The 25366-nt window shown below is 38.1% G+C and overlaps 1 protein-coding gene across 8 annotated transcripts in view; it reads right to left on the minus strand.

The window, feature by feature from the left end:
* Nucleotides 1-25366, minus strand: part of LOC124286632 (synaptosomal-associated protein 25-like) — a 162699-nt gene that overhangs the window by 15485 nt on the left and 121848 nt on the right. For all 8 annotated transcript variants that reach the window (XM_046723023.1, XM_046723024.1, XM_046723025.1 and 5 more), the window contains one exon: nucleotides 16812-16946. In XM_046723023.1, coding sequence (XP_046578979.1) covers nucleotides 16812-16946 — 135 coding nt within the window. The remainder of the gene's footprint in view (nucleotides 1-16811; nucleotides 16947-25366) is intronic.

Raw genomic sequence — 25366 nt, forward strand, 5'->3', positions numbered from 1 at the left:
CAGGTATATGTTGATCAAGATTCTGTTGGGAAATACCTCTGGGATAACGGCTGGATGCATGGGCATACATTATCAAGTAGGGGGAGTTTGCTCTGGGCCAGATCTGTCGGGATTCAGGTGATCCCCTTCCCTTCCAATCTAGCCTTACAGGCATAGCAGTCTGACAAGTAAGGTGCATGGAACAAATATTCTTGGGAAAATTAGGGAGCAGGTGAAAGTGGCATGTTTGAGGTGTGTTTTAGAGCAACCCGCCCATGATATAATCAATTTCAATTACAGAAATGAAGAAAATAACTAATCCTGCGGAAAAATACCCAGACTTGAACTGGCAGGGAAAAGGGCTGTATTTGAACAGTCTGATGCCATTATAACAAATGCAACGTCAATAGTGTATAGGGCTTGGGCATGCAAACCACTTCATGGTAGTACAAAGACACACAAACTGTCAGGTTATGGCCAATTTCCATTCCATTCACAACAAGAATGAGGCACTCTGGATCCATTAATAATGTTCGATAATCCCATTGGAGAATACATGTAAAGACTGAATGACAATTCCCTGTAGGTCACATGCATCCTCAAACAAAGCTCTGTATGTGCCAGGGACACAGGTGACCCAATTGTCTGAGGGTTTGCAATTACCTGTCAGGATTTCAACACTCAGCTTTGATCTGTGCTATATTGTTTTCCTGATACAATAATTGTAAATACATTATCTTTGGTTGAGATGAGGCAAGGAAACTTCAATTGTTTTCCCTGGGATTTCCGATGAAAATCATCATGTTATTAGTTCCATTGCCAGAGATTCATAAAAATGCAGAAGCCTTACCCCGCCTTAACAATATTACAGCAATGCCATGAGTGCAGAAACTGAGGAATGGCCTCACATACTGTTCCAAACTGGATCAAACTTCAGTTGTCCTGACAAGCAAATGCTTCAACCACTAGACAAACACACACACCCCCACCCCCCTAGCTGCGAAGACACATCACACTGGTACATGTAGCAGTTTGAGAGATGTTTGGAACAATGGAAAGACAGTCACCAGTTTGAATGATGGGGCAGATGAACAAGATTTTTAAATGTCACTTACAACCACAAAAACAAATGCATCTTTCACATCCAGGTGATCCAACTGTGTATGATCATCAATTTTACACTTCACTACAGAAACACTTTCATGCCATCTGCATGAAACACAATAAGGTATGTTTTTGCACCACACATGGTTTCTTCCTGGAAACTAAATGGAGTTTACTTGGCTGGTGATATAGCATTCCATTTGTACAGCACCAATACTTGAAATTATGTTATTCTCAAAGGTTGTCAGGGAATTGTTAACATTTTCTCTAACAAATTTGGTTAAACTAAGCTTAATGTAGCATTTTTTTAGAAACTGCAAGGCAAGAATTTCACTTAGCTGACAGTGACTGTGAAAATACTCAATTAAAGTTCAGTGCATGTGCTGCTCAGTTGTGACGAAGAAGAAAGCTTGTAATTATCTACAAATAGAGGAACATGTTGGCCTGAAGTCTGTTGCAAGTTATGTTCCACTTGCCCAATGCACTGAGATCTGATCCTGCAGGGAATAAAATAGTAAATGGATCTCAACAATTTTCAACAAACTATTTTGTGCACATTAGAAAGTCCTTTATCAAACTTAAGAGTTTCTGCATTAGCCTGTTCAGCTGAGACAGATATCACACAAAAACCAATAACAATATGTTTTAGCTTACAGGTTACTTCAGTCATTAACATGACCATCATGTGAGTAGCAGGAACATTTCTAAAACAACACAATGACAAATACAAACTGTCATGAAACATTTACACGTAAACAAATGTTATGATGTATATAAACATTGTTGACATAACACAGCAGGAATTATCTTGAACTAATGAGTATTGAATTTAAAGATATTACATACAATAGTGAGTGAGTGAGTGACTGGGTCAGTAAATCTCTGCCATAAATGTGTTTTGTTTTACTGTGTGTGTCAGCTTCATGCTGGTGAAAATTATATAATGATGGAAGACTTTGGTATAACACATTAGCTAGGATACAGTCACATTATGGTGCCATTGGGAATAATCATTTGGGAGAATCGGAGATTAGACCTGGCATGGCACCTTCGACAACTTGGCAACCTATGCTCCCTCAATACACAAGAAAGTCTCTGCTCCCTACAAATCTTTCAAGCTTATATAGGAAAGTTGATAGTCCCTACAAAGTATATGTACTTAGGGAAGGGTTTGTTAATGTCCATGCATTGTACCATCACTTGTCTCTTGAATCTTCTACGCTCCATGAACAAAGCCAATATACTGTTTCCATGTGGCTCCTTTCCCACTTGTTCAATGGCAACAAAGCTGAAGCAGCCTTATGCAAATATATAAATCGAACATCTTCCCTGTATATATAAAGGAAAATATCAGAAAGGATGTACACAATATGCCCCTCTACTGCACAAATTCATGATGCCTGTCTCGAGTTGTCCTTCATACTTTCACTCAAGGACATGTGCACTGTACTGTGTACCATGTCTGTATACTGTGGTATACTGATAATTCTGTCCAGAAGCAGGGTTTTACATGACGCGTGGTTCCTGCGTATATGACTCAACAATTTTCTGAAAGACTCTCAAAATATTATCATACAAGTCAAACTTGACACAAGTTTTATGAGTGACCCTCAGAATTTAGTTCAATGAAATCGATTTGACAAGTAAACAAAAATAGTTATTGCAAACTGCGTTGATAACGCTCGTGTTATTAACAGAAAGTATGGGAACACTGAGTGGCTAAAAATAGAACTATGCTGAAATGCAGTCAAGATACCAGCCAATAGCATTTGAGTACATCATTGCTATATTTAGACAGCCAATAGCAGTTGAGTACGTCATTCACTATATTCAGACTATGTTTTGGTCATTTAAGCACAGCCAGTCTTGCTCAGACACAACGGTCGCTTGACTCGGTTTTTCATTTCTGAAAGCGAGAGAAACAAATCTCCTTACGTTTCTAATGATGATCAATCGAGCACTAAAACCAACCGCAAAACAAAGTCAATAAAATCATGACCTGTGATATGTGCATTCGGGCAAAAAATAATACGAACCCATTTACATTTATACTGGAGTTTGTTATGATTGAATTGAACAGTGAAAAGTATACCGTATATTACCGTAGATAGGCCAAATTTTGAAGACCAAAAAGCAGCCTGTAGAAGGGGGTTGGCTTACATACGGGTAACGCTTTTGTCAAACTTTTTTTCTGGTGACCAGTAAGAAAATGACATCGTATCGTTTCGTGTCAACGTAGTAGAGAAAACAACTTTGTCAGTGAAGACGTCAAATTTGCAATTAAACGTCACTTGACAAGATTATTTACCTTATTTGCTGGAAATAGCAATCAGCTGTGCATACGTTTCCCCGCCGATCTTGTTAAAACAAATCCAATAATATACTGTCAGCCATTAAAAACGCAATTGGTATTTGTTGTCCTGAAACTTACAAAAGTTCTATTGAAGATTTGTTCCTGTGATACAGAGGATGTAGGGATAAAAGGCTGTTATTCTGGCCCATTTCGAGTTCGAGTCCCGGAGCATTCCTCTCACATGAACTTTGATACTTAAAACTGAACCTTTGACATTTCTCGTAAACACAACCACATTCATGAAACACGTGCACATGCATTACCTGCACCCAGGCTCTGTGTAAGCACAAGGAATTGTGGAACTCAATCACTTTGAGAAAATGCCACACTTGACACACGACGAAAGGAATCAGGTAATCGGTATGGTCAGCCACGGTGCTTCAGATGTGATGATTGCCAGGCACTTTAATGTGCATCCATCCACTGTAAGTCGACTCAGACAACGTTTCCGGGCTACCGGAAGTGTTGCTGATCGTCCGTGACCTGGTGCACCACCTGTGATAACAGCTAGACAAAACCGCAATATCCGAAGTTTCACACTTGCGTAAATCGGGTTCCAAACAGCTGATGATTAGGCAAGGAGGACAATTGGGACAAGTCAACGCCATTTCAGCTCCCAAAAGGTGCAAGGACGCCTTGCTGCCTTCAACATCCGGGTGTCGCACCCGCATCGTGGTCCAACCTTATTGCATCGCCACAGACTTGCCAGACAGCGATGGGCAGCAAATGGGGCCAATCTTGGCAACAGGACATGGCCAGATGTCATTTTGTCAGATGAATCCAGGTTTAACTTATCCTTTGCAGATGGACGTCAACAGATTTATCGACGTAAAGGAGAAAGACATGCTCCAAACTGTGTCCTTGAACATGATCGTTTTGGAGGGGGTGGTGTCATGATCAGACCACAGACCATCAGAGGCTGCAGACCATCCAACAGCTGTTCCAGAGAAATGTGTGTCTTTCAATGCCCCAGAGACTGCGAGCATGTCTTGTAGCGCACGGTGGACAAACACGATATTGACTGCAAGTGACCCCTCCTTTGTTTGATGTCGTTGTTGCGTCACTGATGTTGTTGTTGACTGGACATTTTCAGATGAAATTATTCACAGATGTTCACTTAAAACATATCTGCCAGTTAGGTTTCTATATGTTGCAATTAGTGTGAGTAAAGAAAGTATGAATGTCAAATTGCATTATTAATGGCTCTCAGTATATAACGGAATGAATTCTGACGCAGTGATCGGTAAAATATAATATCTAAAACTATTATTTTACCAACAGAAATATATCCCAGCATTGTGTAATTTTAATTACAGGTTTTACTCTATAAATGTAAAATATATATAATCAACACTAAGGTTATACGGACCCTCATGAACATATTAAGTGGAAGTTGTACGCACATGGAATGAGGTGAAATAAGCATGCCATTTCACACACATTTTCACTGGTTACTGTAAACTAGTGGGCCATGTATGACGAGGCAGTAATTAGTTTGTGATTGTTGAGAATAATTTGAAATTGGTGCTATTGCTGTTGGAGCCGAAAACCGTACCCTCACGAACATGGTAAGCAGAAGTTGTACGCGTATGGAATGAGTTGCCAGTTTCTTGACATGTCATTGTCCAGCTACAATAAATATGACATTTAGCAATACAAAATATATATATGGACACATTTTCTGTCACCTACACTTCATTTCGAGGTGTGAGTAGACGAAATATGATTGTGATTTCTGTGTGTAACGCGGACCGAAGTTATAATTATCAGTAACTGCCAGTTGTCTGTGGTCTGAGTTGGCCGCGATTAGGACCCCAACGATGTATGAAACATACCAATTTGATACTGATTTTAAGGTCAAGGGTACTATGTATAACTAATCATATAAATGACAATACAACAAAAACAAAATATTTGCAAAATTCTTGCTTTTGATTTACACAAAGCACCCCTAAAATTTTCATGACTCCCAAATATTGAAAATGACTCCCAAAAATAAATACTGTGAGTCACCATGACTCCCATTTTTCAAAGTCTGTGTTAAACCCTGCAGAAGTAGCTTGAGCAAATATCAACGTTGTCAGGGTTCACTGATACAATCAGCCTACTGAGGCATACTGAAGCACCCAGACCTAGTGATAGTCAGTTCTTACGTCAAGCATGGGGTGCAGGAGTCCCTTTGCGTTCAAGAACTACCATAATATAAGAAGTAAATCAGATGACATTACAATGTAATTGAGAGTGCCGCACAGTCGATACTGTTCAGATGTATTGCAAAAAGTATTACTTATGTGCAGCTACTGGGCACAGTTTCCAATACAAATTAATCTCCGACTAAAACAAATTAATCTCATATTGTAATCCTAATATCCACTTAGCATAATATAACATCAATAATCATCTACATGCTCAACTTGCTGATATGGTGACTATGGGGAAAAAAGCATGCATACATGTCTTAAAAACCAAGGTCTAGCCCTGGACATGAGACTTTCCTGATGTAAAACAAAAGAAATGTAAATCGAGCATACCTTTGTCAAGTATCAGTCAAATCACAAATATAAGACATCTATTCGTGATTCTGAAGATCAGTGAGCTGAGCAACAAGAGGCAGCATTGTCTCAATGCATTCTTTTCAAAAGTACCCCACTTTAATGTTTTACACACACTGCTTCTTACTGTCACCTTAATCCCATGTTGTGTTAATTGTAAACCTTGCCAGTAAAGAAAACATTAATAGCTTATGCAAAACAGTAATGAGTAAATCAAAAGGAAGTATATTTTGGCCCCTATTGATATGGCAAATTAGCAGCATGTTCTTGTTCTGTTTTAAGTAACGAGCTTGTTGAGTCAAGACTTCAAATACAAATGGGTCCACAGTATTATCCAGTTCCATATCACCACCAACCCGATAGCAATGACAACAGTCTAATGGCACTAAAGTGGCAAAGCATTGTAAACCAACAAATGAAATGAACATTGATTGAACTGGCAACACTGTCGGAACCATCAGTCAATAATGTTTTAGAGCTTGCTCTTGTTGCTGTAGAGATGCACAATTTCACATTGACCCTCACACAGAACATTTATAAAGGGCAGAGCATGCACACTTGGGTGGCTTCGGTTGATTTTCTTTTATGCCATACTAGCAACATTCTAGCTATCTCCTGGCGGTTGGTTATCAATGGAAGACTGCGTCAGGCCATCTGGTGACCGAGACCATGATAAAAGAACGCCACACAGTCAGGGTGCAGTCGTCACCAGTCTGACTGGCCATACACTGTTACAACCTAATCCATATGCCAGTCATCTCCAAGGACAAGTATTGCCCCTAAAACAACTTATAGACTTGATTTAACAGACTGGATTATCTGGGCTATGTTTTTAATCAAGACACAGCTTAACAATTAATAAGAAATACAGGAAGAAGTATTGAATGACCACCACTTCATAGATGACTGTGCCATTTCTTCCACAAGCACAGATTGGGATGCTCGAAGAATAAAATCTTTTCATCCTGTTCTATGTATTGTTGGTAACCTTCCCTTCAATCGGTTTAATTGTAGCAATGATTCCTTAATTCCTATGTGCCAATACCTAACTACCTGTACACAATCACAGTGGAGTGGACAAGGTCATAAATTAAATATACATATTTAGAATGAATAAAGAATTGTCATTGATGGACAACACTCTCACTAGATTATCACAAATTAAATTTAAACCTTGTTGAAAACATTTAAATGAATAAAATTATAAGTCAACAGCACAACAAAGATCGCCAGTTAACCCTAAGGGGAATTCCAATCTTCCAGTTTCTTATCCAAAAAGAGTCTCGTCTTGACAACTGACTGGACTGCATCACAAGTGACAGACAAATGACTGGGTTGGATAATGAGGGACAGAGTTTGTGAATTTCATGCATAATTGATAATATATTCCTGAGATAACAACACATAAATTTATTTGCAGAAGCCCCGTAGCAGGCATGAACAAGTTATTCTCATTCACCAAGATTCTGAAAGTGAAACAAAGCAAATCTGAAGCCAATCAGTAGGCAATAGAAAGTCTTTCAGCCAAAAAGCATTAGTATCCTCGGTAATATTCCTTGATGTCTGGGACTGTGAAGGAAGGAAAAGTATTTTTGAATATGAGGAACTTGAGCACCCTCTAACACAAAGGAAGCCAACAAGGCAGTAAGAGGCAGATCACAACAACCACATGAAAATACAGATGACATGGATGTGCGGGAGCCTTTCAGTAGTACCAGCATCTCTATGAGTAGATAGTGGCACCAAAGAAGAAAATAGGCAAGGAATATAAAATGCAGCATAAATCCAAAATTGTTTCTTCCACCACTGGTGAAATATCTCCAACATTCACTATACACTGGACTATCAAATTAATCTTTTTGCAACCAAGGAAATCTCCTCCAAAAACCTGTTGTGACAAGTTGTCTGCTGATTGGATATTGTGGCAGCTGCAGTAGGATGTCCATCAGGAGAGCTAGAGTATGTTGGTCTTGTTGGTTTTTGAGACCAGGTAAAGGACCAGAACCAGTAGAATCAATCTGATCCAAGGAACTACATAAGCAATCATTCCTGACCAATCATTTAACAGTGCATCCACACAGCAAACGCTCATGAATCAGGTAAAGGAGAAACAAGGGTTGAGCTTTGGGCCAAGTGCCAAAAAGTGAGTGAGTTTTAGCAATATTCCAGCAATATCACGGCAGGGGACACCAGAAATTGGCTCACACAATTTGATGAGCGAACGCATTAACCACTAGGCTACCCTACCTCCCCCTCAAGTGGCAAAAACATCGATGTTAAGAGGCTTCCAGGTTTGAGTGATTAGAAGGAATGCTACTTTGTGAATTGACCAAGTGATAAACATTACCAAGGGAGCCGAACACAAAGTGTCTGCAAGAGCACTGAAGTAACTAGAAATGTGTGGACAAGTGAACTTGGTGATGTTAGCGATTGCAGAGCCCAACAGTCTAGTGTTGTGGAATCGCGATCAATGTTACTTTTTTTATGTGTAGGAGGGAGTCCTGAGGTGTAATAAGTAGTACCATAAGTTGGAGGTTTGAATCTATCAGCCACTAGGAGCTGATCATGGGCTTTCTACAGAAGGACTTGAAGAGCCATACAAGCGCACCACAAGTCAATTATCCATATCTGGAAGAACTGAAACCTTCCTCTTTGAGAGAGATCCTGTGAGCATGATAGCTGCCACAAAAGGCACTCTCAGGACTCTAAGAATTTGGCAGGCATTCGATTCCAGATATAATTCCTCTTAACAGACTTGCGCATCTTGTACTCTTGAGTACGGGGAAAGAAGTAACTTAAATGTTAATCCAGACGTTTTGTTGTCTTTGGGGTACAGAAGCCATCCACCAGAATTCCAGGATTTGATTAACAACCCGATGCCATCCTGAACCAAGGAACCGTAGATTCAGAATCTTTATACCTATGATTATCCTCAGTTCACCACGGGCATTAAATATGAAAATAGTAATGAAAGTTAACTGTTAGCATGTAAATTGGGTGGGTGATATCAAATTTTAAATAAGGAACAACTGAACCAATATTTTGTACATTAGAAAAATCAACATTATCATCTAAAAATATCATCATCTCAAGCACACCTTTATCGCCATCAACGTGTACCCTAAACATCTGGTGGAGAAAACCATACGGAAAACCTGTTCCCTAACCAGTCCCACCACCCTTCCTTGTCAGCATACCAAGGTCCTACCAGTCACCAGATCTACCGACTGCCCACCAGAACAGCCAGAGACACGTAAGACAGAGAGAGTTAGTGGGTATGGTTATACACTGCTTTTAGCAATATTCCAGCAATATCGTGGAAGGGGACACCAGAAATGTTCTTCACACATTGTACCCATGTGGGGATCGAACCCGGGTCTTCAGCATGATGAGCGGACGCTTTAACCATTAGGCTACCCCACTGCCCCCACTTCAGTCAGAACACTAAAAACATGTAATATAACAAATTTCTCACAAATCCACATTATAACTAAAGGATAGAGCCAAAAAGGCTAGAATTGTGTTGCATGGAGACTATGGGTGTTGGTACTCGGGCATTGGCACACTTGGCACCAAAAAATATTCTCAACCAACCAAATTAAAAACTTCACACTTTTTAAACGGAATCTCACAATGGAAGTAGTGTGTAGCATTATTATGAGCTTGAACTTCACAGTGATAAAACTGTTGGAACAGAAAGAGTCAATAATGAGTGTCACTTCCAAGGGCAGCCGTGATGGCAATACAATGTGTTCTCAGGGGCAGGAGAACCTGTCAGAACACTAACTGAAAGTCAACATCATTCGTCAACAAGAGCTTCCATAAGTTCATCTGCTGACGCACAAGTCTTCCCAGCTCATGCCAAATGTAAGGAACAGTGAGGTCAGAGATGACATCAACACCACTGTTACGTAGTGAGTTGAGCATCAGAACAGCAGTATGGGGATTAGTGTTGTCATGTTGCAATGTCAGTCCAGGACTGTATACGTAGCTGCATGAATGGCAGAAGGAATGGAGTCAAAACTTGAATACAATACTATATGGCAGTAAGATTCCCCTGTGATGACAATCAGTTAGGATCGACTGTGGCACAAGAAGCTCCCCCTCTCAATCAGTCAACCCCACAAACACAACACTGTGTGTGATGTTCCCCACTCCTGCACTACACTCATACCCTGCCATCTGCAAAGTACAATGTAAAGTTAGAATTGTCACTAAAGACAATCCTGTTCCACTGCCTCTTGTTGAATCTGACATTTATGTCTGTGGACCCATTGCAAACATTATGCATGATAAAATTGGTATCTAGCGCTGACACCTGTGGTGTACAGTCAATTCCTGATGTCTGTGCTGACAGTCTACCTCTGAACAACTGTCTGCTAGCTGAGGTTACAGTCACAAATCTGTTGCAGAGATGACCTGATTTGTACATAATCTTGGTGTGACATCACATATGGTGCCCGGGTCCTTGGGCTATCTGCAACTGTGTGCCTGTCTGCTGCAAACAAGTCCTTAGACTGTGTACTGTCTAAAAACTACAACCTGTGGCTTGTGGCAGCAAACTGCTTCAATGATTATCCTGCATTAAGATTACCTATGACACACTGGCATTGCTCATTTGGGAGTAGCTGAATACTAATTTTTTTATTTGTTTTCCTGTTTATCAAAATCTGTCACATTGGTTGCCAAGACCACGTACAAACAGCCCACGTCATTTAATGTGAGTATGGCACAAGATGAAACCAAAATAAATTTACACCCTATCATTTACACACAATCATTACATATAATGTGGATGTCAAGTTTCTTATTTTGTTGAGCATATGACTGATAAGTCCCCTAATCTGAGATTTACAAAAGACAAGTTCTGTATCCTGTTGAGTATACAATCAGGTATATGGGAAATCTGTAGTAGATCATTATTGCTGACAATTTATATCAATTTATTGCCTACCCTTTTAGAGGCATACATACACATTTTGGTGCCTCTAAACACTGGAAAGTGAATTTCTATCAGGAGAAAACATACTGACTGACTGAGTTTGGTTTTACGCCGCTTTTAGCAATATTCCAGCTACATCACGGCGGGGGACACCAGAAATGGGCTTCACACATTGTACCCAACAAGAAAACATAATATGAATCAGAATATACAATGACTTCTTGGTAAGTGAAGAAAATAAACCAACATGAAATTGACTAGAGACATCAATAAAGACTTTCTGTTGGTAAATCTCTCATAAAGAGAGAGGTGAGGTATGTTTTGGGAGAACAAGGTCAATGTTGCAATGTAGCACTGGTAAGCTGGCAATCTGGGCATGATCTGGTGACATGTTTAGACAAATTGACATCCAAAGATGACATATTGCAAGTGCCTATCTCTTAACTAATGAGAGCTTCTTGTTTATTGATTAACAATTAAATTGATGAAGGAAAAATAGTCCAACACCTTGCTTGGCAAAGGAATAATATTGTTAGATATTTTTCTAAATTCTGATTTGCAATTCTCATCTGTTCATGAATAGATATTTGTAATGGATGCTGCGCAATGGATGAAGGGCGATCTTTTCTGGCTCTGATACTGTCATTACTGCTCAAGTCATGATTGAGTTGCCTCAAAATATAGCACACTATGAGCTTGATTCTTCTCACTGCACTGTTTCTACAAGTTGTTTAGACTGATGAATATTTATATGTATAGGAGTATGATGTTATTATTTTTTCAAACATGGGATGTTCAATTTAATGAGCATGTCTGAAGTTAAATCGAATGTGATTGTGCAAAGTGCCTTGAGCAAGAATTGTCAAGTTTCGAGATAAACAATGGTTGCAGCAAATTTTCAAAGGTCTTCATCCAGACTTCATGCAAAAAAAGTTGCAATAATAAATATTTGATGATTTCACTGTTCTTGTGGTGAAATGTACTGGCGTTTGTGTGTTACATGAACTGGCCATATGCCAATGTAAGACAAGCCGCATGGTCAAGATGACTTGTATCAAATTACTCTATGCTGTGACATACGTCTTAATACTTGAAAGAATATATTGAAATTAATAATAGTTGACAAATTGAGCTATCAACAGGACTTAGCATAAATGAGAATGATGCATATCAGCTTCTTTTTGAAAGGCAGAAAGTATTTGGGATCATTTAACAGTCAAAGCAGTTCTGAGAAGTTTATTACAACATTTTGTACACTAACTGGAAAAAGTACTTTCCTAAAGAATGTTTAAACATGTTAGATCCAAGGAAAACTATAAGAAGCCTATGTACAATACATTGCAATGGTAAGGAAGGGTAAGAATATATGGACGAACAACTTCTTTATTGCAACACCGTTATCAAGTAAGTGTTGTACAGAGTTTGGATTGAGAGGCATATCTACAACCGAGGTCTTCGGCGACGAGCCAACGCTTTATACTAGGCTACCCCACCGCCCCTCTACATATATAAGGAAGTGTCTTTAAAGTTGTTTGGATTAGGGCTTAAAGGTGAAGTGTACACAATAAAATCACATTTATTCTTATGTGAAACAAAATGAAATATTTTAATTATTTAATATCAGTGTTTGAAATTATACACTCATTTTTCTTACAATGAAGGTATAACCCTCAAAATAAGTGCTGAAATGTTATGCCACCATGCGGTCCTTGTTTGTCGAGCTAAACAGGCCAGAGTTACCGCCCTTTGATTATGACGTAATTGGTGCCACTTGATTTTAGACTGGTCTCCTGTCTAGTTCCAAATCAAAAGATAATAATACTGAAATTAATCACGTGAGAAAAGTTTGTGAAAATACGAAAGAAGCATAAGAACTGAAAATGTAAGCAGCAGAACGTGTGTATTTTCATTCATAACCTCACGTCATTGAAAATACCAAATATGTGTAACAATGTCGACGTACGTATGACATCACTATCGGGAAGCGACATTCTCAAAATGGCGTGTTCACTGACACGAGTACCGGTTTTTCGACGGGAAATTTCGTTGTTTCAAGCAACGTATATACATAAATGTGACATGTATGTAGTCCAAAACATTCTGACAATCTGCTGGTTCTTATTTTCTTTTTGTTTTCATTGTGACCAAGGGAAATAGTCAGAAATGAGGAGAGCTTCCATCGTTGGTGTGCATGAATTTTTCATCAGTCATGGCGTCACGATGAATCTCGGAAATCATTGGAATACACCTATTTTATTTAACTATCGCTTGCTACAATACCTTTCCCATGCATGGTCTAAAACTAATGAGCAAGTGTGTTGAACAAAAGTAGGCGAACAGATACACAGAGTGAAATCTGAATTCGAATTTGTTTACATTTCACACAAGTGGTCCTTTCCCAGAGTGGCATCTGATATATTTCGTTAGATTTCACTGAAACACTTGGTATTGGTGACAAAGACCATTTGTCATTTTATTTTGAACAGTAGGAGGAATTCAGGGATTCGTGTAAGAGTATCTGTGACGTGATTTTATACACACTCTGCAATATGGCTGAAAATATTCACCTTGACGTTAACTGTGTGTATTTCGCAATGTGTCAAAACTGGGCAGATGTAATTTTCAGTATATTTGCCTTACAATGAGCGGATGATATCATAGAAAACCGAATTTCAAACCGAATTAAAAACTGCCAATTTAAAAACTGCATTTTTCTTCGTGATGTATTTGGATATGGTATCGATAGGTGGGAAGAGTGGAAGAGGTGGGGCACATATTGTACGATTTATGTAGGAATTAAGTAACAAACATAGAATGCCGACACATTCACTGACGGCAAGCTAGATGTAGTGCATAAATATTTTAGTTTTTGTGAAAAACGATACTGTTGAAAGACGACCGACTCAGGTTGAATGTTGTACAATTTGGTTACGTGGTAATACTGTTTGTACAACGTATATGTTTTTTCAAACTGCAACGTCATCACTGTGTGGATCTGAACACATAGCCAGCTGACGGCCAGGCAACAGCTGGATTAAAACAGTAACCTGCGCATCGAGACAGGAGAACCACACCTATACCTGCACCACGTGAAATGGGTCTAACAACGTCATTCGTTTATCGGTCTGGCACCAATGACGTCATTTCCAAGGGACATAAGCCATGGTGTGTTTATTGTGGACATAGAACGCTCAGTTAATGAGAAAAATTTGAATCGATATAACGCAAAAAATAAATTAGTTACTTCTGATATCTGTACTGTTTTGGCTATAAAACAACTTGACAAACACTTTTTATGATGAAAAAGTGCAAGACAAAATGGTTAATTTTCGTGTAAACTTGCCCTTTAACAGAGTGATGCCTGTAGTATAAACAAAAGGGTTATGATAAATGATAGACTGATCATGGTTGATTGAATTTCTTGATTTATTCAATGTATTCAAAGATTTTCTCAAAATTGTATTTTTTGCTCTTTGACATTTTAGAAGTGGACCTGTCTGAGAATTTAAAAACAAAACAAAAAAAACATTGCGGAAAATAGTTGTCATGTTTTCAGACATTGTGAAAGGGACAGTTTTAATAAATGAATCTTATGTCAGGTAGGTTCCTAAAATTATGCATCATTTTGACGTGACTCCGGCCTGGCCCAGCCCTGAAAATTGGTCATGACAACTCATGACGACTCATGGCTGTTTTTTGGGGACTGCGGTGTTGAATGCTTATGTATACACAGTTAGTTATATGTATTTAATGCACTCTAACAAATCAAGAAAATTAACAAACTCAAGAGTTTATAAATATGTAAAGGGTTTTAACAGAACCCTCGCATGTAACTCAACAAATCTCGCAGTTTGGCATAAAACTGCCATTTAGTGTCATGTGACTATGGTCATTGGTTTGGCTCAGAAGTTTGCAGCCACTCCTTGTTTCACAGTGACCAAGAACGGTAACTATGCATTAGATAATAATAACAAGTGTTTGCCACTAGTATGCCAATGTCCCCCGCCGCTAAAGAATGGAATATTTATAACATATTTACTATTTTTTATTTTTTGGTCAAATACAAGATGCCTGAAATCACTGGTGTCTGCATAATCACCCAATGTAGGCTGTCGACATAATTGAAGACATTGGGTGCAATGTTCTATGAGATATCGCGTTTACATAAATTTGAAAAGTGGTCAAAGTGTCGTGGTGACCTTGAAAATAAGGTCAAGGTCACCCAAATCGACTGGTGTGCGGGTAATCCCCCAATGTAGGTTGTCACCAAATTTGAAGACATTTGGGTACAACAGTTCATGACATATCGCGTTAACAAGAATTGGGACGTAAATACAGACGTAGTTGAATACATAGTCACCCGTTACATAGCGCCTGTTTCCAGTTTATGAAAGTCTGCTGTGACAAAGGGTATACAGTTGTATGCTAATCTGAAGAAATGTGTTTTCAAGCCCTAGTTCCTGAATGTTTCTGAGGTTGTCTGGAAGGGAATTCTAAAGTACTGGACAAGCTATTAGCAGCTGAAGTGGGATTATGGTATAGACAACAAATGTTGGCTGCTGGATCAAAGATTGAGATGGAACATGATCTTAAATAAGACAAGTGTTTGCCACTGATATGGCAATGTCCCCCACCGCTAAAGAATGGAATATCTATATTTACTACTTTTTATTTTGGGGTCACATACAAAATGCCTGAAATGCCTGGTGTCTGTATAATCACCCAATGTAGGCTGTCAACATACTTGAAACATTGGGTGCAATGTTTTATGAGATATCCGCTTTAAAAAGCGGTCAAAGTATCGTGGTGACCTTGAAGATAAGGTCAAGGTCACCCAACTCGACTGGTGTCTGTGTAATCCCCTAATGTAGGCTGTCACCAAATTTGAAGACACTGAGTACACCAGTTCATGAGATATCGCGTGAACAAGAGTTGGAAAAGTGGTCAAAGTGTCGTGGTGACCTTGAAAATAAGGTGAAGGTCACGCAAATCGACTGGTGTCTGCGTAATACTCCAATGTATGCTGTCACCAAATTTGAAGACATTGGGTACAACATTTCATGAGATATCGCGTTAACAAGAGTTAAAAGTGTGAAAAGTGTCGTGGTGACCTTGAAGATAAGGTCAAGGTCACCCAAATAAACTGGTGTCTGCGTAATCCCCCAATGTAGGCTGTCACCAAATTTGAAGACATTGGGTACAACAGTTCATGAGATATCGCGTGAACAAGAGTTGGAAAAGTGGTCAAAGTGTCGTGGTGACCTTGAAAATAAGGTCAAGGTCACGCAAATCGACAGGCGTCTGCGTAATCCCCCAATGTAGGCTGACACCAAATTTGAAGACATTGGGTACAACAGTTCATGAGATATCGCGTTAACAAGAATCGGGACGTACATACGTACGGACGCTGCTGAATACATAGTCCCCCGTTCCGCGCTGCGTCGGGGGACAATCACAGATGTATGATGGTTGCCAGTCCATGCTTTGCCTTAAAAATCTCTGTTAGGATCTAAAACAGCATCAGTACAAACATTGTTTTGAGGTACAGAGCCAAAAGCTTCAGATTTGAAATTAATGGATCAAGCATATGATCAAAGGCAGAATATCATATATATAAAAGCAGAGAATCCATACTACCCCTGTAATGGATAATCAGTTTGTTTTTCAAGAAAGCTGAAGCAGTTCAAGAAAAATCTATCAAACACTGAATCTGAAATGCCCACAATGGCTTTTCATTCTTGAAGCAACATTATAGTGGGTACACCAAATAGACAGTGATACGTGCACAGTACTTATGTTAATGTATTTGAATTATAACAATTTTAATTAGATCTGTTTGTGAAAAGTGACCCAAATTACTGGTAGCCTTGCATGTACTCACTTTGTGATGTAGCCTCCTGTAGGTCCTGAACCACCAGAGTCAACAATAAGTCTCGGGCCGTTTGTGTTGGTGGGGCCATCCTCAGATGCCTTCCATGTCTTGTTGTATTCTGAGCCCTTCTCAAAATTCTTTGCTCTGTTGAAAAAAGAAAAAGAAATTTATGAACAAGAAGACAAAGTCATCAATATCCCCCTCAATGGCAAAATACTCTTCATGAATATGTCTACGAGTTATGATGATGTCAAATGTTTTGGCGTGTATATAAGCTAAGTGGAAGGAGAGTACTGAAAAGTTTCAAAGACCTACCTATGTATGAAATTTGGTGATGAAACAGTGAACAGTTTTTAAGCTCTGCTCCGGAAAAAAGTACTACCACCAATTTCAGTCAAAGTGAAATTTGTTGCCATGGAAATGCCAAAAACACTTTATTCAGAAATCCAAAACTGCCAAAAGGCACCAGTTCACCACCAGATCTATCTATGTGTCAAGTTTGGGGAAGAAACATTGAACGGTTTTAGAGTTATGCTTCGGAAAAGTCAAATGTGCACGGACGCGCGGACGGACGCACGGAGTCCATTTTAATACCCCTGCAAAACGCGTTGCAGGGGATAACAAAATCCATCAACAACTGGAAACATCTAGAATTGAGCACTTTTATGGGTGAGAAAAGTGAGAGCGATAAACCCTCATGTGCCCATCTATTATAAGAGGACAAAATCCAATAATGCAAATTGTATTGTACATTGTTCTTGTATAAACAAGGAAATAGTATGTTTTACAGTTGACACATATACAAGACTACAAATGTTCCCTTCTTAAAAACTCCTCCTTGCCAATAATAAAACAAAATCAAAACAAAACCTCTAAAACCAGCCCCAAAATACACATTCCCCTATCAACTCAGATAATATACCTCCTTTTTTCCAAGAAGTAATTCTAAAAGCATACAAAGCATTACAAACAGTGGATTGAAATCTTACAGTTGAGGAAGCATACAAACAGATTTATACAATACTTGCAAATTTTGAAAATGCTTTACAAATATTACCAAGCTTTGATTATTGAGATAAGGATTTAAAATGAAGCTCTGTAATAGCTGCTATGGAAGTGGTTCATTATGTTAGTGGTACACACTGACACCAGTTACTTGAGCTGACAAGCCAAAGCTTTAACAAATATCTTTGCCAATTTGTAAATTGTAATGTAAAATAAGACCCTAAGAGTTGAAATAAAGAATATTATCTAGAACCAAACAACTTTCCAGGCTATAAATTACACTGAGGGGAGACAACAGTCAAGGCTGAGAGAGCGTATGGACCAGACTGTTTCTATATACATGTACCAGTGTTTGCCTCCTAGACTGAGCCAGATAGCAAATCTCTTACACAATCACCTCTCCTCCTCCAAGATTAGCCAATTAATCAGTGACAGACATGTCTGCATCAAAACCGACATTCACTAGATGTGTCTGAAACTGAATTGCAAATTCCCACAAAAAATGCAGTTTCCTTACACAGGGTTCCACTAACAAATTGATCCAATTTTCGGTTTGACCACATCTATATTGAACAGTGTTGTTTGCCTGATTAAATAGACACATAAAAATTGTGATGAGTTTAGGCCCCCTTGGGAGATTTCCTTCACTGGTTGTGTGTGAGGATATATTGATATGCATAAGAAGCAGTCACAGACATGCCAAACAAAACCACCCACTGACACCAATCATATCTTGTCACAGCAAGGAAATTCTTTCAATTCAGGTCAAAAGGTTATTAGTACTTGTCAAACCTTTGCTTTCTGCTTCCGTTACCAATTTATAAAAAAGAGAGCCCACATTCATTATATCTGAGATGGCTGGATCCTTGAAGCAGATTATATTTCCTAGATATTAAACTCTTTAAGGTATGCAATTGATACGTTAAATTCTAAAAACATGCTCCATCAACATAACAAAATTCAATTTGCACAAATAAAACCCAAAACAATACTCACCATCAAAAATAAAATTTAACTTAAACATCAATTTTCAATTTTCCTACAAACAGTAATATGAATCTTAGATACATGTTCAATTACACATTTTCCAAAGATGTAAAAGAGACACAAACACAGATTTGACTAGAAAATATTTTGTATATGAACCATACGAAGGAATTCTTTTATACTGTAATTATGCAACTCAAATAACAAAGGTTGAACACAGAAGGCCACTGTTGAAGCTACTGCATTAACATGTGGTCAGTTCAAAAAAGTTCCACTGGCTCACTTACCTGCCTGTCACAAGAAAGATGAGGTGATAAATAAATTGATTAATGCAAACTTACTTTTCTTGCTGCTGTGATTTTATTTGCACTACATGTGATTTGCACTACATGTGATTTGTTTTATATTATTACAACCAGAATGGTTGCTATCACATGCGGCTGGATATCATGAACATAATTGTTTCACAAATATGGTGACTGGGAATTAAACTGGCACCGGTTTATTTGTCAATTTTATTGGATGACCACATTTTAAGTTGACTTCTAATCTTTTTGGGCTGTATAGTAGCAGTACATTGACAGTTCTCATCTTGGATTCATTGTATGTAGATCCCAGTAATTTTGTACTTCCAACACTCCCTGCAGGTATCTCTGTCACACAGACCTCCACCTTATAACTACCGAGAAGTTGTTTAATGCCCCACTCAGCACATGTTTTAGGTTTTTGATGGTGATCTGTCAATAGTCATATCTGGACCAGACAAACCCATCACTGTTATTATGGTGGGTCCACACCTTCTGCTGGTTGTGATAACCTTTGATACCCATACAGGCTTTATATGTCATTCTGGGGTAGAAGGGTGGAATCCCTTGCTTGGAAGAACTCACTACATTTTATAAAAACAGATTTTACAAATTGGGTGTTCACATTGGCTTCTGTGAAGTAAGTGCATTTATATGTTGTTCACATTGCCGGTATGGTTCTATGTGCTTTAAGAAAACAACCTTTATTGTATATCAAAGTGAAGGACAGCAAAACTGCTATGCTCACAGTATGAGTGCACTTATCTTTATACAAGAGAAAAGTCTCTTGGTCTTGTGATAAGAAAATTTGCTGGTAGCAGATTATTAGAGAACAACCAACAAGCCGGGAAGAAACATGGATATCTGTGAGTTATGGTATAAGCCCCTGTCTGTCACTGTATTGCAGGAGTGGGATCAAATATGGGCTATCACAAAAGATCAGCTGACAGTTTGGACCTGGCTGCATGTGTATCGTGTTCCTAACGGAATGCATTATTGCTGTAGGCTGCAATGTGAAGTAGAATAGGTATGTAGTGCATATATGGCACAAAACAACATTCATCCATCCATTTTATTTCAGTGACAAGTACTCAAAAAAACCAAAAATGAAATAAATAAAAGCTGCATTAAACTATAACAATATGTAAAATAACAAAAACAGGTTTTTCAGATAAAATTATGTTCATTTCTTATTTGGAAGATGAACTACTCCATGATGTCCCTTAATTATTCATCAAACAGTGACCTGCCTCGGATCTCAAATGGTCTCTGCTGGAATCTAATTGAGAGCCCTACAATCTGCCTGATATTCTTTAAGACTGATTGCCACAATTACCTGCTTTAGGCTTGGCAAATATCATTACCCAGCATTCTGATACCATGTAGGATTGACTCTACCAGGGCCAAGCCTTTCGTTGTCTGGTTAAGTATGATGGACAGTAATAGACTCCTGTATTAGTAGGGTTAAAACACTACTGTAAATCAGGATTTGTCTCCATAAGGAACAATTCATCATCTTTAATTGTATTTTTTACTCTAAAGCTCATTTTCTAAGACACAAATTATTGTTCTTCTATTCATCCAGTGTTTTTTTATAGTGCAGGATCCATCAGAGAGGAGATATTAAAGACATAAAATGTCTACAACTGCTGTAAGAACATGATGGAAGTGAAAAAGAAATTGATAAAAGGAAAGAGATAATTGTCCAGTAGAGACTTTTTCTTCAGAGAATATCTGAAGTCATTGCAAAATAGCGAGTTATGATTATAATATGACTGCAGATGTTGTAAATAGGGATTGAGGACAATATTTCACCATTTCTTGTCAGCTTAAAACTAGAAACAAGCACAAAGTGGAGCAGATAGTCAATGATAATCCCATTTTAGAAATCCACGTAAAAAGTATTGTGATGACAGGCCTAGGTTCTCATGAAAGATTTCTGCCTGTAACCCCATTTTTTTATCATCCATTGCCTAAGAATAGATGGTTTTTTTTAGAAAGCTTACCCAAACCCTAACCCCAAACCTAACCCTAAACCTAACATATTGCTAAATCTATACATTTATGTATGTTATTGATATAAATGATAATTGTGATAAGTAATTTGTCAATTTGTATATGTAAGCAGTTACGTAGTGCTGAACATAAACAATACAAATGATAGTCCAAATCAGTTGTGTCTTTCTTGGCTTGGTAATCCTTGGTGGTAATCCCCTGTAATTCCCCCATTGTCTTGCTAATTAATATGGTCTGGTGATTATAATCCCATAACAATAACGACTGGCAAAAGAGGAACAACCCAAATAATCATAACAAATAGAATACCCTTCAAGCAGGGGTTACGGGCGGAACTCTTACCAGTTCTGTCTTGATCTACAAATTCTGGCATGTTTAATGTGGAATACTACTCCACACATTGAGCTGAAGTGCCTCAGGCAACTGGGCCCACACTGTCTCCAAATTTATCCTGATACTAAAAACTAGTGATAGATAAAGTTTCCCGATCCATTTCACAAAGGTTGTCAATCATTATGTCCGTCATAGCTAGTAATGCTGATGTGTGAGGACAGAATACCATTACATGAAGCAGATAAAACCTCTACAAACTACAGGCAAATCTATGCTAAACCAATGTGACACAGGACAACAACTCCGACTCTAAAGATCAAGATGAATAGATACCAAAGATGTCTGGAAATAGGTGAACCTGTGGCCACTTATTCAATAATTACTCCAGCTGATGCTGAAAACAATGTTGAAAATGCAAAGGTTTACAATGACCTATGGTGGAAGATGGAATGCCCTTGGCACTGCAAACTTAACACTGATAAGATATTGCTGAGAATCTATCCACGGTATTTCCCCACACATGGACTCATCATCCTACTGCACTGATTACATCCAAATCTAATTTACTCTCAATTATATCACACCCAAAGTTGAAACCACATGATAACCTCCTCCAGACTTGTACATGATTCTCAATAAAGCTCTTGACTGACAGATGCTGTGGTAGTGGAAATAGAATTTAAAAAGACCATAAACCTGTCTCTAAAAGTATGAGGACTAAATTCTTGTTTTATGGCTGCAGTAACTATGTCAGTAAACAAGAAAGGATTCCCCAAGAGATGAACTGACTACCACTAGCAGGCTTATGTACATAACCTTCTTTATAACAAGTTTCTGTACCTCCAAATCTATACATACCATGAGTTAGATACACATGTACAAGTGTGAGTATCACCACTTCAGGTACAAGTACAGGTGAGTTTATCACAATCAGAACTAATCATCAGACCAAATGACAAATACCACATACCATCGTACAACACAAAGTACTGGTGTTTATATATCCTAATCAACACATACCATCGTACAACACAAAGTACTAGTGTATATATAGCCTAATCAACACATGCCATCGTACAACACAAAGTACTAGAGTATATATAGCCTAATCAACACATGCCATCGTACAACACAAAGTACTAGTGTATATATAGCCTAATCAACACATACCATCGTACAACACAAAGTACTAGTGTATATATAGCCTAATCAACACATGCCATCGTACAACACAAAGTACTAGTGTATATATAGCCTAATCAACACATGCCATTGTACAACACAAAGTACTAGTGTATATATAGCCTAATCAACACATGCCATCGTACAACACAAAGTACTAGTGTATATATAGCCTAATCAACACATGCCATTGTACAACACAAAGTACTGGTGTTTACATAGGCTAATCAACACATGCAATCGTACAACACAAAGTACTAGTGTTCTGATTAATTGAAATAATCGAAGATTGGTCGCAGTGACCAAACGACCAAGCAATCGATCACATACTGCTTTAGTGTTTGAAACACATGACGATGGAACATATCTTAGAAGTTGTCAGGGCCTGAAAACATGTTTAATTGTTAGAAAACTCACTTCACTTACTAAAACGTCATGACTGAATAACTCTTGAAGACTCTGAGAAGTTTATGTTCATGATACACTAGTCATCACTTTAAAGTTGCAAGTTGCATCATTTTACATTGGATGTGAAATTTGCAAATGCAATTTGTGCAGTTTCTAAATAACGCCAAAAACAACAGAGAACCACATTACACCTATCTGCAATAACAACCTGAACAGGAAAATCTAAAAAATGACGCTAACCAATTTTTTTCGATGATTGCTCGTTGGTAATGAACCAGTTATCAATTGTGAGATTTCAACCAATTCCGAACACTAGTGTATATATAGCCTAATCAAGACATACCATCGTACAACACAAAGTACTAGTGTTTACATAGCCTAATTAATACATACCACCATTGTACAACACTAAGTACTAGTGTTTACATAGCCTAATCGATACATACCATCATACAACACAAAGTACTGGTGTTTACATAGCCTAATCAATACATACCATCGTACAACACAAAGTACTAGTGTTTACATACCCTAATCAAGATATACCATTGTACAACACTAAGTACTAGTGTTTACATAGCCTAATCAATACATACCATCGTACAACACAAAGTACTAGTGTTTACATAGCCTAATCAAGATATACCATTGTACAACACTAAGTACTAGTGTTTACATAGCCTAATCAATACATACCATCGTACAACACAAAGTACTGGTGTTAGCCTAATCAACACATACCATTGTACAATACAAAGTACTGGCCCTGGTATTTATATACTATAATATAGCCTAAACAACACATACCATCATACAACACAAAGTACTGGTGTTTACATAGCCTAATCAACACATACCATTGACCAATACAAAAAAAACAGTGTTTATATGATCTAATCAACAAATAGCATCGTACAACATGAAGAACTGGTGTTTATATAGCCTAATCAACACATACCATTGTACAATACAAAATATCCAGTGTTTATATGATCTAATCAACACATACCAATGTACAACACAAAGTACTGGTGTTTACCTAGCCTAATCAACACATACTATTGTACAATACAAAGTACTGGTGTTTACATAGCCTAATCAACACATACCATCGTACAACACAAAGTACTGGTGTTTACATAGCCTAATCAACACATACTATTGTACAATACAAAGTACCCAGTGTTTATATGATCTAATTAACACATACCATGACAAAGAGCAGAGGTTTGGACAAGAACAGAAGAGACAAACACTTCACACGGCTCTCATCTACTTCCTGACAACAGCAATGACAACACCATAAAAACCAGATAAGGCATGTGTAAAACTTGTTTGACAGATGTGTTCAAACATGTTTGTTTATTCACATAGTGCTTGCCATCCTAGTATCAAGAACTGGTTCCATGTCTGTGCTGCTATGCACAGCTGCATATTGTCCAACTTAAAACACTTTGCAAAGGTCATAGATTGTTGGCCATGGAAAGGTCTGACATTTATATATGTCCAGCATTGTTGACTTCTCATTATGTCATTGGAGGTGATGAGATATGGGGAAAATGGTAATTTGAATGTCTTCATTCACTAAAATAAAATGATTCAGAGTGATTCATTAGAGACAGAATCCAAGCGGTTAGTGACACAAAACAAGAGCAATGCCTCATGGGAAATTTCCTAGATCTGACCCATGATGCAATCATAACCAGTATTCCTGTCAAGAAGAAGAATTATTCTGTAATTCATAACTCAGATGAACAGCTTTTCCCTTTTCTGCCTGAATATAATTTGAGCAAATAAAACAAAACAAAGAGAGTACAGTGGAGAAAAACTTACTCAGGCATGTTATACAACTATAAGGAATCTTTAGATTTATTGCTGGAATTTATCTGTCCAAAAGATAGAGAATTAGTATGGAAAGACTACACAATGAGGTGCACAGGTTCATCCTAAAAGTAGGATATTGCTAGAAGAAACTTTAGGTCAGTTGTGTGATGCCTGAAAGTTTGAACATTTGCTATTTCTTTAAAAAAATACAGAGCACATCTTAAATCTCTACCTATTTTATTCCATTTTGATTTGAAATGCAAAGTTTAACACGTTGACTGCCACCCGAGTATACTTGTAGTATCAATGTCTGGCCGAATTTGCCACTATCAGTTATCTCGTAGCTACACCAATGGGTTTCACATGTTGGCAAAACAGGCACAAGAACAAAGAATGTCAACCTGTGAAAATTGTTTCAAAATACCATTTTGCCACTGGCAAATTTGGCCAGAATTGATACTACGTGTATACTCATGAAAGGCAGTCAGCGTGTTAACACTGCAG

This window comes from Haliotis rubra, unplaced genomic scaffold, assembly GCF_003918875.1.
Source record: "Haliotis rubra isolate DU_JTF1 unplaced genomic scaffold, ASM391887v1 Scf388, whole genome shotgun sequence".
Taxonomy (NCBI): Eukaryota; Metazoa; Mollusca; class Gastropoda; order Lepetellida; family Haliotidae; genus Haliotis; species Haliotis rubra.